The following is a 17,002-nucleotide window of genomic DNA, read 5'->3' as shown; positions in this document are numbered from 1 at the left end:
GGAGACAGTGTGCCAGGTTCTGGAGAAAAATCCATTCCACCTGCATCCTCCAAATCCTATTCCCAGTCCGGGTCTAACTCGCATTGGGCTGCGAGAGGGTCTTCAGACCCCTCCCAGTCCTCCCCGTCCTCCATAACCTGCTGGGCAGGCGGAAAAGAATGAGGAGGAGGGAGAAAGGGATGGAAAATCCCCTTCGGCGTCGATCAACACCGGTCCGGCACTGTCTCCATGGCGGGGTGGAAGCCGGGGACAGCAGTAGACGTCGATGTCGGTGGAGGTCGTTTTAGGCCAACCAACATAGGCTAGTATCCATGCATGGATCCATGGGGGTCTTGCGGAGCCAAGGCCCGAGCTGTCGACGACGTCGGGGCCGGCGACGAAGACGGGCGAGGACCCCCGGCCGAGCCCGCGGGGACTGAAGGTGCGGCGGTGGAGCCTGACAGGCCAAAGAGGCGGGCCATGGTTGACAGAAATTCCTACAGCTGGGTCGGAGTCGCTGACTGACCCGGAAAGGGTAGGTAGGCCGTCGGCAACTGCGTAGGCTCCGCCGGAGTCACTGGGGTGGCACCACTCGCACCCTCAGCCGTCGCGCGACAGGCTAGGGGAAGGCGAAGAGTGACGTCACTTCTTCGACTTCTTGTGCTTCGCCTTACCTGACCCTGAGTGCGAAGACTTCGTCGAAATATGGTGGCGGCACCACGACCGGTCCTCGGCTTCCCACAGGACCGGGACCTTGAACAGACTGGAGCTGACTCCCGGGCCTCAAGCAACTTTTGGGACCGCTTCCACAAAGTTTTTGGAGCCATGGCCCGGCAGACGGGGCACAAAGCGGGTCGGGTTGTGCCCCAGGCAGTAAAGACACTCAGGGTGCGGGTTGTCACCGACATTGTGCGGGGACAAGCCTCGCAAGACTTGAAACCAGGCATCCCTATACACCGGAGTCAAAGACTCAAAAGAACAGAGACAAAAAGTCCCAAAAATCTCAGTCAAAAATTTACTGGCGGTACCGCTCTCTCCGGATCTGCGCTTGCTGGCGCGAAAAAAGAAAGAACGGACGTCAGCGCGCGAGGTCGGCGTCTAAGTTGCTGCTGCGACGTCATCCCGGCGATCATGACACCTACGACGGACACGGAGCTGCACAACGCCACCTTACGACACGTAGGGGTACTGCTGACGAAAACTTTCCAGATCCAGTCTGACGCCTGGGGGTAATTCTAAAGTAAGGAATCTTCACTAACGTGTCTCTTTCAGATCTTTACTACTAAACAAGCAGTACCAAGTGCAGTTAACTAGCAGACATTGGGGCCATGATTTTGAAGGTGCTGCACGTGCAGTGGCACCGGGGCCTAAAGTTATCAGAACTCCTCTAAACACCATATATTGCTATATTTCACTGCTAAATTATCAGTCACAAGTGTAGTTACCCTGCAGACAAAAGGGGCATGATTTCAATGGTGCAGCCAGTGCAGTGACACTGGCGCACCAAAGCTCTAGGAACCTCTCTAAAAACCAAATATTGCAATATTTTTCAACTAAACAGGCAGTCACGAGTGCAGTTAACTTGCAGGGAATAGGGCCATGACTTGAATGGTGCAGCAGGTGTGGTGACACAGGGCCCAAACGTGGTCAGAACTCCCCAAAACACATAATAATGCTATTACACCAATGCATTCTATTATTTCCCTCTTTAATTTTATTTTTCAAACGTTTGCTATTACTTACCTACACTATACCGCTAGTAATAGCACAATATACTGCCTTTTTGTACATAAACAAGTCATAACACTTTAACAGACTTACTGTAACTTATAACGTTCAACTACTCGGCAAGCTACAATTGATAACAAAAAACTGCTTATTAATGATCACATAGGCGAAACCTAATGCATTTACAAATGCGTGTTTCAATAGGATTGCTGTATGAATATCTAGTGTCCTCACTGCTATCGCTTCCACTGTACATCTCTCCTATTGTAAGCTGTTAGAACCGGCTGTCTCTAGTTGGCAGAGGTATACACTTCTGACAAATAGGGACACTCCTTTTCTAGTCAGGGCAAGGGGATCACACCCTTTGATAACCCCTGCTCACCCCCTTGGTAGCTTGGCAGAGCAGAACAGGCTTATTTCAGAGGCTGTGCGTTAAGCAATTATGACCACATACATTAATACCGTGAATGCACTACAAATGGACACGACACAGTAGTATTATAAAAATAAGTATTTTTATATAAGGCTTAGCAGAAGACCAAATAACGACAAACTGTACACAATCGGAATAAATACGTTGGGAAGGAAAAAAAGGATAGTTCAAAGGTAGTTTCTTCTTTAGCACAAAGTTTTTAGTATCAAAGCAAATCTTCTTCTTGGCAATGCAGTTCTTAGCAACAGGGTAACCCGCACGGGGGCTACACGACGTCAAGGCAAAGTTAATCCAAAGGTTCGGCGTCGACCGCGAGGAGCGCTACGTCAAGCCTGGAGTCACATTCACGGTTCCAGCAAAATAGCACTTTAAGCAGATGAAGTCCTTTAGCCCTGTGACTTCAGCAGGAGACTGGCAGTCTTCCAGTCCTTGGAGATTTTCTTAGCAAGCGTGAGAGTACACACACAGTTCCTCTCTCCTGGTTCCTTGGCAAAAATAAAGAAGCACTGCAGGATTCCCCCAACAACAGCACACTGGCAGAAGGGGTAGGCAGTCCTTAGATCAGCAGGCCTCTTGTCCTTGGTTACAGGGTTCCTTGTCAGAAGTGATCTAAATTCTTGGTTCAGGGGTCCTACTCTTATACCCCTTTTCGTCTTTGATCCCTTTGTCCATGCCGGGGGTTTCCCAACATCCTGGGTCCGTTGTGGGTGGAGCCAGGCAGAAGCACCTGGCCTATTCACTGAGCAGGGCTGGGTCCTCAGACGCCCAGCAGGAGGTGGAGCCAGCATTGACACTGGCAGGAGCAGAGCTATCGGCCACCTGGCAGGAGGTGGGGCTAGGATCGTCCATGGCAGGCACAGAGCCATCAGCCGCTTGGCAGGAGGTGGAGCCGGCATTGTATCAGGCAAGGCAGGCTATCAACAACTACTCTCCCCCTACTCTCAACGTAACTGTCCCACTCATCCCACACTGACTCATCCAGACCTGGGGAGCCACCCAGCTCCTGTCACACACACGCAAAACCAGCAGAAACCAGATATGGTTAGACAAGAAAATAGACACCTTCTAAAAGTGCTATTTTCGAACCCAGAGTCCAAAAACCATCCACACCAACGGATGCGTAATTAAACCCAGAGTTCAGGGATACCAAACTCGACATTGCACCATGCTCTCCGAGCCAGCGAGGATCATAGTACTAATAATCCCGGCGGCCCATTCTAATCAATGGAGAGCAGGCTACCTCGCAATAGTGAAGGACCAAGATGGCGGTAATTCACTATTAGGACATGCCAACTTGGTCAGGCGTGTCCTACCTCAGACTTACAATGCACCCTGCCCGAAGGCCTACCATAGGGGCGACTGACATGAAGCCAAGGGAAGGTTTGGAGGGCTGGCAAGTACGTATACTTGCGCAGCCGGCGTGACAGCACGAGGCTGCACGTGGGTCTCGCAATGACCGACCCGTAGGCATTCTTTTACGAGGCCGCTCCTGTGGGTGGCACAACACGTGCTGCAAGCCCACGAGCGGCATTTGCGTTTACAAGCCCCGGCACTCTGGGTGCACTAGACGAGGGACTGATAGTAAACCAAATAAGCCAAACATGGATACGATAGATACATCAATTTAACATAGGGAGCACTTGCGCTATGGCACTGATCAGCAGTGACACGGCGCCCAAAGCATATACCAGCAAAACATCGTAAAACAGTAGAGGCAAAACAGAAAAAATGGAGGAGAGACTCAAGCCAATGATGTCAGGTCTAACATAAGCAAACAGAAATAATAGGGCAGATTATTGTTTTGCCTCAGAAGTCCACGACTACCAGACAACACATTCTAGACCCCAATTCATAGATGTAAAAGTTCCTATTTTGAAATGACTGAAATGGTTTGCGAGTTGTGACACTGCAACGATAAAAGAACAATCATTTTACAACTCCCGATACATAGTACTCTATTTGTTGCTTTGATTAAACGTCGGGCCAGTTAACATAGCACTGAATGGGGATTTATGAATCCCTTCATAAGTATGGTTTCTCAGAGTTGGAAAGGATTGTGTCTTATAAATCCAAGTGATTTAACAGCCTGGACGGTAAATGCGCTGCTGCTGATTAGACGGGAGATACAGTTAGAGAAAAGGCACTCAGAAAGTGGATAGGGGTTGATGAAAAATTAGTTTTTTGATCGGAAAAGGTGGGAAGGTACCAAGAACAGTGTGGTGTACGTTACACCTAGTCGAGCAAGCAGTCAGTGCTGTGTGCACTCATTCATCAATGCTAAATAAGTGGTGTGTAGTTGCACGCTGAATACGATGTAATTCTATTTTTTTTTTTTTTTTAAGTTTTTAATAGCACGAACATGATCCGAAGGATATCAGAGCACTTTTAATAGGAGGGAAGGAAGGAAGGTAATAAATTGCAGTATGGGCATCAAATAAGAATAACACACAGAACTGTTACAAAACAAAAGGGGTCCATAGAGACTAATACAATAACTGGTACATAGCGAGTTAAGAGGGGAGAAAATGAAAGGTAACGAAGAGTAGCACCCAGTGCAGGCCGTAAGGTTGTAAGACCAATGACTTAGAGCAGATGAACCAAAGCCATTTAGGGTAAGAACTTGTGCATAAGGAATCTTTTAGCTTCCAATTTGAAAGCAACCGTTGAGGAGATTCTGCGTGCTTCCGTTGGAAGAGAGTTCCAGATCTTCGGGGCAGAGCCGGAGAATGCGCGGTTACACGTTATCTTTTTGCGAACGATCTGTGATTTCAGGAGGAAAGAGTTAGCACTTCTCGAGGGTCTACCACCTCCGGTTATCTAGCGCTTTTGCGCTAGATAATTGGGGGTTTTGAAATGGAGATGGAGTAAACCACTTTTCAACTTCCATGATTACAAATTACACATTCTCTTAGGGCTGAGTTTTGGATCCCACTCCTCCCATCGCACCAGATTTGAAACTGTGCATGACAACAGGAGAACAGGAGGTCCGGGGGGCAGTGGTTAAACATACACACTGGATATCTTAACCCCTTCGATGCTGATGACGAGCTCAGCTCGTCATCATCCACGGTGGTCGTGTGCGGATGGCGAGCTGAGCTCGTCATGTAACGCTGCTTTTAAAAAATTGCCGCACACAGCGGGAAAAGCCGCCGCAGCGATGCGGTTAAGGTCGAATTGGTGCCAATAGTTCGCCCTGTCTGGAGCTTTGTATCGCTGGCAATTAAAGGATTTGATGACAAAGTAATCGCTCTGGCAAATAACCAGCAAGTTGTTAGTCAATATCTTGCAGTACACCAATACTGGTGTGCACACAAAGTCGGAATCTCCCCAACATGATGACGCAGGACTGTGAGGGACAGCCACAGACCTTTTAAAATTATACCTTCATTGAAGTTGGTCACGTGCTGACAATACAGTATAGGAGAAGAGAAAGGCTGTGTTCAAGCAAAAACAAGACGGCCATTGAGTGTTGAGAGAGGATACAACCTTACCCAGTCCGAAATGCAAGGTGTGGCATGGAGATAGCAATTCTCAATTATTCAATGTAATTTTCATTTATAAGATACAAATGCACAATTAGATCAACTTTACATAGAATACAAATCGCATAATCAATGCATACCTAAAAAGCATTAAAAAAGGGAAGAATTTTAAAACCCATCATTTCATTTACTGGATAAAATAAAAATTGCACAGCTTTTTCGTTGAGTGCACTCCATATTTCAGAAACAATGGTTTCAACAAATAACAGAGAATATTATGCAAAGCAGGGCACACAAAAACAACATGCTCTAAGGTTTGTATGAAAACCCTGCAGAGATTACACAATCTAAGCTCCGGAGCTACACCCAACCACGCACCTCTAATAATATTTAATGGTAAAATATGCAGTATGCAAAGGAAACAGTAAGAAAAACCAACGTTCCACTTTAAATATGGACGTGGGTGAATCCCGTAAAATGTGGAAACTATGACCTGAATCTTTATTTTCTTATTTTTTCATGAGTGCATATCTTGATCCCTTGAGGTAGTCATGATGCCATTTTTAAAAGCAAGTGCAAAGCGGAACATTGCCATAAACTCAGCCTTGTTCAAACTAAAGTGCTGTGGTGCATTGTTAACATTCTTAAACAAGGAACAAAATCCTGTGGCCCAACTGAAGAACAGCGGCTAGCCCCTTAATATAAATGCTCAGGAGCAAGGGTATTTACATTGCAAATTACACCGATTATTTTTCACTCCATTTTATGCCAACAATTCTAATATTTAAATTCCATGATTTCAATGGCATAAAGTTTGAGTTGAGGGGGTTTTTACATTATACACAGAGAGCAAGTGGGTAAAGTGTCTCCAGCCCACATCCCGATGAAATGATACGAGTGCGTTGGTATGTGCCACCACTTTACCTAAGTGTGAAATGTGTTCTTTCACAGAAAGATTGGTGGAGAATATTTGATCCAAATAAGGATATGAATTAGCAAGTTACAACTCCTGGGAACCAGATCGTCACCTACAATGTCTCGATTTTCTACTTCCTTTAGCTCGTTACTCCTATTGATGTTAATCTTTAAATGATGGCTATCTGCAAACATCTGCAGACAATCCAAACAACTCTGTATCCCCCTAAGAGTTAGGTCTAAAATCACAATATCATTCGCATTAACCAATGAAGCTATATTGTGTGACCTAGCTTTGGTTTCCCCTCTCAATTCAGTCAATGCCTTTAGTAAATCATAGATATATAGGGAAAATAATAAAGGAGCAACCTTGTTTAAGACTGTTATTCGTCAATATTTTAGGAGATAACCCACAATCGCCCTCAAGTATTACGTGGCACCAGGTAAAGAGCAACTACAAGATTAAGCAGATGATCAGGGATTTTTAGATTTCTGATCTTTTGCCAAAACACAGGTCGATCTACATGGTCAAAAGTCATGGAAAAAACAATATAAGTGGCGTAAAACGGCATATTACGTGACACCACATATTTCTCCAAGATCAACTGGAGGGCTGTGATATTATCTAAGGTTGGACTGTTAGATTTAAAACTAGCCTGCTCCAACGGTATGATATTATTAACATACACCCCATCTTGCAAATGATCTTCAAGGCTATTAGCAAAAATGTTTCCTATATAATCAAGGAGCGTTATTTGCCTAAAATTATTAGGAAGGGCAGTAGAGCCCTTCTTAAGTAACGGTAAAATAATGCTAGCCCCCCTCCATGAAGATAGAAATGATCTATACCGATAACAACAATTAAAAGGAGCGCCAAATAACCTGACCAGAGGTATACTTTGATTTAATAATAGTAATCAGGATTTGGTCCGGGCCCCTGGCTCCCGAAGCTCTCACATGCAGAATAATCTCCTTAATCTGGCCCATTGAGGGGCCCTCTATATCTCCTGCTTCAGTGGAGGTGATCACAAGGGAAGGTAGATCCTCATCAATTGGATGGTTAGCAGAGTAGAGGTTCGAAATACATAAGAAAACACTCACCACTTGAAATGAGAATAATTTTGGGTCTAATACTTCTCCCGGATGATGTGTTAATTATGGATCAAATCCTCCTGTAATCTTTATTTATGGCAACTTTCAGTAGATCTAGCTATATCTTGTCAGTCTGCTGTTTTTTTTATAGTGGCTTTCCATCTTGTACGGCATCTTTTTAGTAATTTTATCATTTTCCTTCTTCCCCTAGGAAAGATAAACTTTGCTGCTTTTGTAATTTATTGATTAAGGCTAAATTCCTTATAGAAGACTACTAACGTTTGGTTCTTTGCCTGAGGGGCCCTTTGAGGCGGAGAGGTCTAGAAGAGATTAACCACCCAGATGTCAAATTCTCTGCAGTCATTTAAAAAAAAAAAGATGCCGAAAATATTCACTAGCGCCACCTGAACAGGTAAGGGGCCTTCAAAACTACAAAGCTCTTGCTGCTGGTGCTGCCAGGCCACATAAAATGCTCTTCCTGGATAGCGAGGTTTTTGGTTGCCCTAACCTGCCTCCCACCAATCCGTAAAAAGGCACCTTCCTGCCCACTAACAACTTTGGAGCCACAAACTGAGGAGATGCCCTAGACTAGGGGATCCTTGAAGCTGGGTTCCAACCGCCTCAAGCCAGAGAAGAATCCAGAAATATGGCCCTATTCCAGATCCTTTAAACAACACGAGACCAAGCACGTGGGTGGGTAACAGAGAGAGTAGAGCAGTGAAGTCAGTAGTGGGGAACGGGGGGCAGCTAGTCATGCCGGCAGAGCCAGCTGCCTTCTACTTTGGGAGGCTAAAATCAGGAGGGAGTGGGTGCAGCAACGCCGGTGGGCGTGCAGGCTCCTCATAAGGTTACAAGCAGCACCAGCTTAATGCCAGCCGCCTCCTTGCTGCGCGAGAAGCCTGCAAACCTTTTGCTCTATCCACCTCCAGAGGCTTTGTCTTTTGTACCTGTAATGGGTAACGGGACTGCAACTGTACCAACTGGAGGCAGCGGAAGCATGTCTGCAAGGTCCCCAATACTGCCTTGCTCCTTGCTCTGATTTGCTCCACTCACTGACACCTTGCTGCACTCCATTCACTGACGCCTTGCTCTGTTCAGTGCCACCTTGCTCCTCCTTCAGAAGTCCGGAAGCAATTCTCAACTTTGGTTATTATTTGTGTGTATTCAGTCAGCAAGAGGAACTGGGCAGCCTTTTCTTGCACCAAAAGTTGTCTCAAAATAATCACACAAAAAGAGAAAGGAGTCCTCTTAAAGTTATCATAGTTCAGAATATGGTCAGAAAGCCAAGCACAGGGCTTCAATTCAGAAAGGCAAGTGACAGTAAAGAAAATAAAACGTTCAACAGACCGGGCCAAACTTCTGTCATTGACTACATATTTATTGAAGCTAGGCACTGGGATAGGGTGGTTGAATTCAGTGTGCACGCAAGGCATGATAGTGATCACAATGCCCTTGTCTTATCACTTAAAGCTGGGAGTTTTGGTCTGATAAATTCACCGCCTCTTCAAACAAATGTTCCCCAACCCCTAATAATTACCAACTCTAGGCGAAGGGTAAAATGGCCCCACTTTCAGGACTCCCCAATAAAACTTGCTGAACTATACAGGATTGTAATCCCATTTATTTCTGATATGGGGAGCCCGGGTTCCCGGGGAAGGGCTGCCGATATTCATTACCAGATGGCCGTCAAGCTAAGGGATGTTTTTTGGCCGGTGGGCGGTGTAAACTTACCTCGGACCAATGTACACCCATGGTACAATGCCTTTTGTCGAAAGGGAAAAACCGCCCTGCTGCTTGCACTCAAAACAAAGGACAAAGGAGTTATTATGGGAAAATGCCTATGCTACAAAAAGGCAATTAATGAGGCTAAAAAGGAATGGGAGATTAAGTTGTGGGAAGACCTTGGAAGCTCGCTAAGGGGTGGGGACCCTAAAAAATTCTGGACCATTGTTGCAACAGGCTTAAATCGGTCAAACCCCGCGCCTGCCCCAAATATTGCCCCTATAGTGTGGGAGTTACACTTTGCAGCACTCTATGGTTCCGCTACAGTCTGTCAAACTACCGAATCCCAGCAAAATCTAGGGAAACTAGGAGTAGTGGATGGGGAAAATGGGGAAATAGTGTCAGCCCCCGCCCCCCACTCAGGGTGGGATCCATTGGTAGTAGGGAGGGACCTACGCCTCTCACACTGTGATATCATCACGCTGAATGAGGTTGAGGCGGCAATCGGAAAATTACTTCCCAACAAGGCCTCGATAAACTACCCGGAGACTTGTTCCGTACCCAGCCTAAAATCTGGGCTCCCTACCTAGTTGTTCTATTTAATGAGATACTGTTGGGGGCAGAACTGCCAGCAACCTGGCTGGGGGCTGAGATTGTGCCCATCTTTAAAAAAGGCTGCCCACTTACCCCTTCAAACTATTGACCAATAAGTCTGATAGATACATCGCAGAAGTTAATGGGAAGGGTCATTCTTAATAGGATCCTCGGGTGGATAGAGGAAAATGAAATCCTGACCCCATTCCAGGCCGGCTTCAGGGCTGGCACTTCCACCTTGGACCAAATATTTCGCCTGCAGGTCCTTTATTGGAAAACAGCAAGTGTGGAGGGTGGCAGCCTCTACCTTGTTTTTGTGGACCTGCGGGCTGCATTTGATTTGGTTCCTCGAATCAAACTGTGGAAGGTGCTGTCAGATCTGGGACTCCCGCCCTATCTATTGGCTATATTATCTAGGCTCCATACAAACAACTATGCCCAGGTTAGGTGTGGGAGGTATAGTGATCTCACAGAGCACTTTCCTGTTCAGAAAGGAGTGCGCCAAGGGTGCATACTGGCCCCCACGCTATTCAGCCTTTACATTAATGGTCTTGTCGACCATTTGAATGGCGTGGTGGACAATGACGCCCCAAAACTGGTGACCGGGAGAGTGCCAGCTCTGATGTTTGCAGACGACACTCTGCTGTTGTCGAAAACGTCATCTGGCATTCAGAGAACGGTTGATGGATTTGTGGCGTTTTGTGCTTTGCGGGGATTGGAAATAAACCTGAGGAAAACCAAGTTTGTGATTTTCAATCCCCCAAAGCGGGCACGCTCAAATCCGGTCCTAAATGGGATCCCCCTGGAGAGGGTCAAGACCTTTGTATATTTAGGAATTACCCTTACGGAGAACCTTGACTGGAATATTCAAACTACCAAGTCGGCGCTTAAGCTATCTCAGGTCGCAGGGGGCATTAGTAAAGTGCTCAAGGGGTCAGCCTTCAAATCGGTATCTCCGGCTCTGGAAATATACCGTCTCCAGGCTAGAACAGCGGCAGTTTATGGTGCCGAACTCTGGGGGCACCAACAGGCACCAAATCTTAGTAGGGTGGAACAAAGGTTTGTTAGGAATTTAGTTGGATTACCACCAAGCACACCACTGATTCCCCTTAGAAGTGACCTTGGGTTGGAGCCAATAGAGGAGATCATAAGCGCACGCCCCATTGTATACTGGAAGAGGTTGTGGTCAGCATTGGAATTGGCGTCTTATAGAGCAGAATTTGCTGAGGTGTGGACCTCTCTTAAAAACAAAAAGATCCCATGGCTTCTACATATTAGGAATGTTAGCACCAGGATAGGTTATCCGCAACTCTGGGAAACACCCGAGATGTCATGTCCTGGGATATCGAAAAAAGAACTCCAAACTCAGATCCGTATGGAGAACTTCCTTGCATTACAGAGGTCTGCACCTTTGGGTAGGCTATCGTCAGAGTTCCTCCTTGTTAAAGTAGAACCTAAATTTGAGTAATTCATGGACGTAATACAACCTTAGCTTGTGAAAAAGCTCTGTCTCCAGCTAAGGTATGGTACCCTACCGATTAGGTCTTTCACATCCAGATGGTCAAAGTCAAGCAAAGAAGCCTGCCCGGCATGTGATTATAAAAACGAAAATTTGGTTCATGTAATGTTTTTCTGTCCTGCATATTCAGTAATCAGAAGTTGTTGGTTGATGCCAATATGCAGGAACCTTAAGCTTCGACATGTCACCCAGGCGTGCCGGATTTTGTTTTACGATACCAATCCCCCCCATTGTGTTTGCCGTATCTCGATACCTATTCGGTATGTGGCGCAGAAGACAAAGTTTTGTAACTTCTTTGTAAAATTCATGGCATCTTTTATTGTTACTCTTTGATAACTCAACTGTTTAATTCTTTTTTAACAACAAATGATCTGCTTACTATTTATTGTTTTAATACTTGCTGCTTGTATGAATTTTATTTGCACTTTTATGGTCTTTGACCGAAATAAAGTTATCAAATGAAAATAAAACACAAAATTCAAACTATAGAAAAAAAGAATGATAGGATGCAAGGTATATGAATTCAACCCAAGCTCAATTAATTAATAATTTAATTGAATTAAGATTTTAAATAAAACTAACAATAATAACATTTCCCTCAACAAAGTAAGCGGGACAAAGCAATTGCAGATAAAACCCTTCCTGTCTGTCTCCTTGAATGGTGCTTCCATGAGGCTCTGCCAACAGTATTCAAACACACCCACTTTATATTTCAGTTACCTTGTATTTTTGCTGTGTAATTACACCTTCATGCTGTCTGTTTCAACTTGTGTGGGATACTGAACTGGCTCCCGTTAAATTCCACACCTTTAAGCCTGCACAGTGGCTGCAAATCAGACTGCTTTCTTATTAAACCCCCACATCCAAGCTTCATATGACAGTGTGACAATGAATGTTATGTCTTGCATGTAATTTTTATTTCCTTTTGAGATCAGCAGGGTTATGGCCAGCTTATACTACACTATTGAATTAGGCACAGGGATTTTCTCACACGCAATGAGAGGCCCTGGCTGGTTGGCAAATAAAGAAAGAGGGACGAGGTAAATACCACAATTCTACCACACACAACTTGCCTGTCTGTGCAGCAAAACATAAAACAGGGTGTATGTGTGAGTGCACAGTGATGATTTCCATGCCAAAAGTACAAATTAAAATACTAACATCTACTGCTCATGTACTGCCATTAAAATCTACCTTAAAATTCTATATAGAAGTTTGATTGTGAATATTTAAATTCTAACTTACAAAGATCACCTGTTTGTGATACACTCAAATATCTTGGATTATGAAATAAAAATACAAGTGTGCTTCTATGGGGTTGATCTACAGGATATTGAGCCCAGGATAGAACAAACAAATATTTATAAGCACCTGCAAAGCATCCCATTATTTTTAAATACTGGAAATGGTCTAGGTATTACTACAAGTCTTATCTAGTTATAGAATGTCATATTATTTACTAATAACAAATAATGAACAACTTATATTTCCCTATACTAATCCACCACTAATCCTTTTGGGATTCTGGATTAGCGCTTCAATGTCTAGTCAGGGGTCGTAACGACTATAAATTCAATACAATTTAGCAGTCAAAGGATTAAAAATATATTTGATTTTACTTACTTTGATGAAAGCTTCAAACACATTAAGCATAGTGAGATGATCGCCTTCTTCCACAGCAAACTTTCTGTGCTCTCGACGCTGAAAAAGTGAGACAAGGAACCAAATGAAAACAGTGCAATGTTTAAACAACCAATATGAACAACAAGCAATATACGAGGAAATAGTGTACGAATATTCAAGATAGAAAACGTATATGTTTATGTTCATTTCACTTAAATTAAAGCTCTCAGAACTGAGTAATGAACATACACTTCAGATAACTAAGCAATCTGTGATGTCACAGAGGACAGTGTGGGTCAATTGTCAGTTTACCGACAGAACAAAAACACATCTTTTGAAAAATGAGAAGTGAAAGAGTAACATGAACAAGTAACATTTAGAGAAACTCATTAAAAGCTTCCCTTTCAGCCCTGCAGTAATGTCTATTTGGTCAATGCGTAATAAATAAAACAGAAACCCACTACATAGTGAAGCCATATATTGAGCTTCTAGGTGGTTGCTTACTAGTAAAAGTTGAGCAAAGTGACATAAATGCGTGCAGTTAGATAAAATCCCCTTCTGTAAACTACTTTTATGTTCATGGTGGAAGGTTTCTTGGAAATTTCAAACAGCATATAAATCCTACAAAAAGGTCAGTCTAAAAAACAGGACTTCTCCAAAAACTACATATATAATTTTTTGGAAGCTTGAGTATTGCACATTCAAAGACCAAATAAGTCACTCTAGTTAAATTAGTACTAGTAATATTGCCTATGCTTAGAAATAAAACACATCTCAGTTAAAGGTTTGTCTTCAAAGAGTTTTAATTGAAATAAAAACACTAAAAAAGTAGTTGCATATAGCCTTATAGCCCGCCGTAGCGGGCTATACCGGCTATTAAAGGCCCGCTGAATCGTTAAAGGCCCGAGCCGAAGGCGAGGGACTTTAACGAGACAGCAGGACTTTAATTGCCGGTATAGCCCTGCTAGGAAGGGCTATAAGGCTATTAGAACATTCTGCCACTAGAGGGCAGAATGTTCTAACAAATTAAACAAAGGGTTCTTGAAGCTCGAGGGGATATAAATCCCCTCGAGCTTCGAGAAGCATTTGTAGAACATTGGAATGTTGCTCTGCGGGCCTTTACCGGCCCGTAGAAGCAGGGAGCACTGCATTGTCTGCAATGGAGCTCCCAACATTCCAATGTTCTAATACACAATATAAACTTTCAAATATAGTACACAGGACATATAGCTCAGAAACTTACTGCCTTTGCCTTCTGGTTGGGAGGTAACACAAAGACACTCTGTATCTGCATCATGGCAGCAATGCTCAGAATTTCTGCCGAACATCCAAAATTGCCTATTGAAGAATCCGGGAACAAGATATCATGTTAATACATATTAAGTAGGTGCAAAAAATGTTATTAGAAAATGTATTTCACACGCAGGTAATTTTTTTTGATTTCTTAAATTTACCAAAAATGTACAAAATCATTTCGCATTATCTCATTAAAGTTAAGTACTTTGAAATACCAGTGATTAAACAAAATATTTTCCTTAGATGCTGGTAAACAGTCTAGCAAATACCTCCACACTTTTTATAATTTGGAAAAGGTCTAAATTTAAGATGAAAAGAATATTACAGGTTTTGATTTTCGATATTTTGAATGGACAAAATGCATCCAAAAACACTGGAAGATACCAAAACTTGCAGGGATTCCAGAATAAAAAAATTAAATTATCATATTTTGCAATTCAAAACTATACATTCCGATTAAAAGTACACAATCTGGTATCACCTTCCAACTTCAACTGTTAACATGCTGTTCTCAGATGCCTCCCACTTCGGTTGAAAAAACAAAAACAAAAAATATATATATATATATATATATATATATATATATATATATATATATATATATATATATATATATATATATATATATATATATATATATATATATATATATATATATATATAGTAGTAATTGTTTATTTCGGGCACGGCCCATAAAACACATATATTTCCACACACACACATATATAATATATATATTTATATGAATCCAATGTCAGTGAAATTACACTCAGTACATTTGGTTCGCCAGTACGTAACCACTGGGGCTCTACCATGCCTCACTCACGCACAGCTAGCTCCAAGACTCTCTGCGATACCAGCATGTAAGGTGCCAATGCCAAAACATTAAACAGAATGGTGGGATTAGTACAAACTGTGAAAACTACACACATTAAACTGGAGTACATTCACCACATTCAAGCTCCTGTGCAGCAAACGAAACAGCCCCAAAAAGTCTGACTTTCAAAAGTATGGCTGTTTATCAAAAGTGCAACCAAAAAGTCGAAAATCCACTGGGGATTATTACGTATACTTGTTAAACACCTGACTCCAGCAGCATCTTGGCAAACATGGGGTTCAAAGGAAATTCAGCCATCCTAACGCCAAGGGGTTCCGTCAGCCGACAATGCTTGTCCAGACCTGTAGGAATAGAAACAGATGAAATAAGAAGTTATTAAAAACCATGTGATATCATGCTGTTTTTTAAAATGCTTACAACAAGGGGTGGTGAGGGGACAGAGTCTCTGAATTAAACAGAATACTCTCACCCAGTCAAGAGATCAGGGCTAGATCCAACACAGTTTTTTAGCTCACTGCACCATCCCAGTTTCAGAACCTGGCTGTATGCAAATTAGTCTTTTCCTGTCCCAGTGCATGATGGGAACAGGGCAAACCAAACTACAAAAGCCAATTCTTACACTGGGAAGGAAACAGGCTACCGGGGACCGGTTTCTGGCATTTCAGCCGTCTTCGGCCCGGCTTGCTTGAATCCTGATGGTGCAATGAGCAAGGGACTCACATCTGAGTATACCCTTCCACGCTTAGGGTGGACAAAAATATTTACAACAAGGGGTGGTGAGGGGACAGAGTCTCTGAATTAAACAGAATACTCTCACCCAGTCAAGAGATCAGGGCTAGATCCAACACCGTTTTTTAGCTCACTGCACCATCCCAGTTTCAGAACCTGGCTGTATGCAAATTAGTCTTTTCCTGTCCCAGTGCATGATGGGAACAGGGCAAACCAAACTACAAAAGCCAATTCTTACACTGGGAAGGAAACAAGCTACCGGGGACCGGTTTCTGGCATTTCAGCCGTCTTCGGCCCGGCTTGCTTGAATCCTGATGGTGCAATGAGCAAGGGACTCACATCTGAGTATACCCTTCCACGCTTAGGGTGGACAAAAATATTTACAACAAGGGGTGGTGAGGGGACAGAGTCTCTGAATTAAACAGAATACTCTCACCCAGTCAAGAGATCAGGGCTAGATCCAACACCGTTTTTTAGCTCACTGCACCATCCCAGTTTCAGAACCTGGCTGTATGCACATTAGTCTTTTCCTGTCCCAGTGCATGATGGGAACAGGGCAAACCAAACTACAAAAGCCAATTCTTACACTGGGAAGGAAACAAGCTACCGGGGACCGGTTTCTGGCATTTCAGCCGTCTTCGGCCCGGCTTGCTTGAATCCTGATGGTGCAATGAGCAAGGGACTCACATCTGAGTATACCCTTCCACGCTTAGGGTGGACAAAAATATTTACAACAAGGGGTGGCGAGGGGACAGAGTCTCTGAATTAAACAGAATACTCTCACCCAGTCAAGAGATCAGGGCTAGATCCAACACCGTTTTTTAGCTCACTGCACCATCCCAGTTTCAGAACCTGGCTGTATGCAAATTAGTCTTTTCCTGTCCCAGTGCATGATGGGAACAGGGCAAACCAAACTACAAAAGCCAATTCTTACACTGGGAAGGAAACAAGCTACCGGGGACTGGTTTCTGGCATTTCAGCCGTCTTCGGCCCGGCTTGCTTGAATCCTGATGGTGCAATGAGCAAGGGACTCACATCTGAGTATACCCTTC

General features: G+C 43.7%; 1 protein-coding gene across 1 annotated transcript in view; it reads right to left on the bottom strand.

Moving 5' to 3' along the window:
• The window catches only part of DHX35 (DEAH-box helicase 35), a 593,749-nt gene that overhangs the window by 129,748 nt on the left and 446,999 nt on the right, over nt 1-17,002 (bottom strand). Inside the window, exons 15-17 of the mRNA XM_086932268.1 lie at nt 15,467-15,562; nt 14,331-14,425; nt 13,088-13,165 (exon numbers count right to left, since the gene is read on the bottom strand). Coding sequence (XP_086788394.1) covers nt 13,088-13,165; nt 14,331-14,425; nt 15,467-15,562 — 269 coding nt within the window. The remainder of the gene's footprint in view (nt 1-13,087; nt 13,166-14,330; nt 14,426-15,466; nt 15,563-17,002) is intronic.

This window comes from Lissotriton vulgaris, chromosome 7 (genome assembly GCF_964263255.1).
Source record: "Lissotriton vulgaris chromosome 7, aLisVul1.2, whole genome shotgun sequence".
NCBI classification, from domain to species: Eukaryota; Metazoa; Chordata; class Amphibia; order Caudata; family Salamandridae; genus Lissotriton; species Lissotriton vulgaris.
This window is presented reverse-complemented; position numbering and strand designations above follow the sequence as displayed.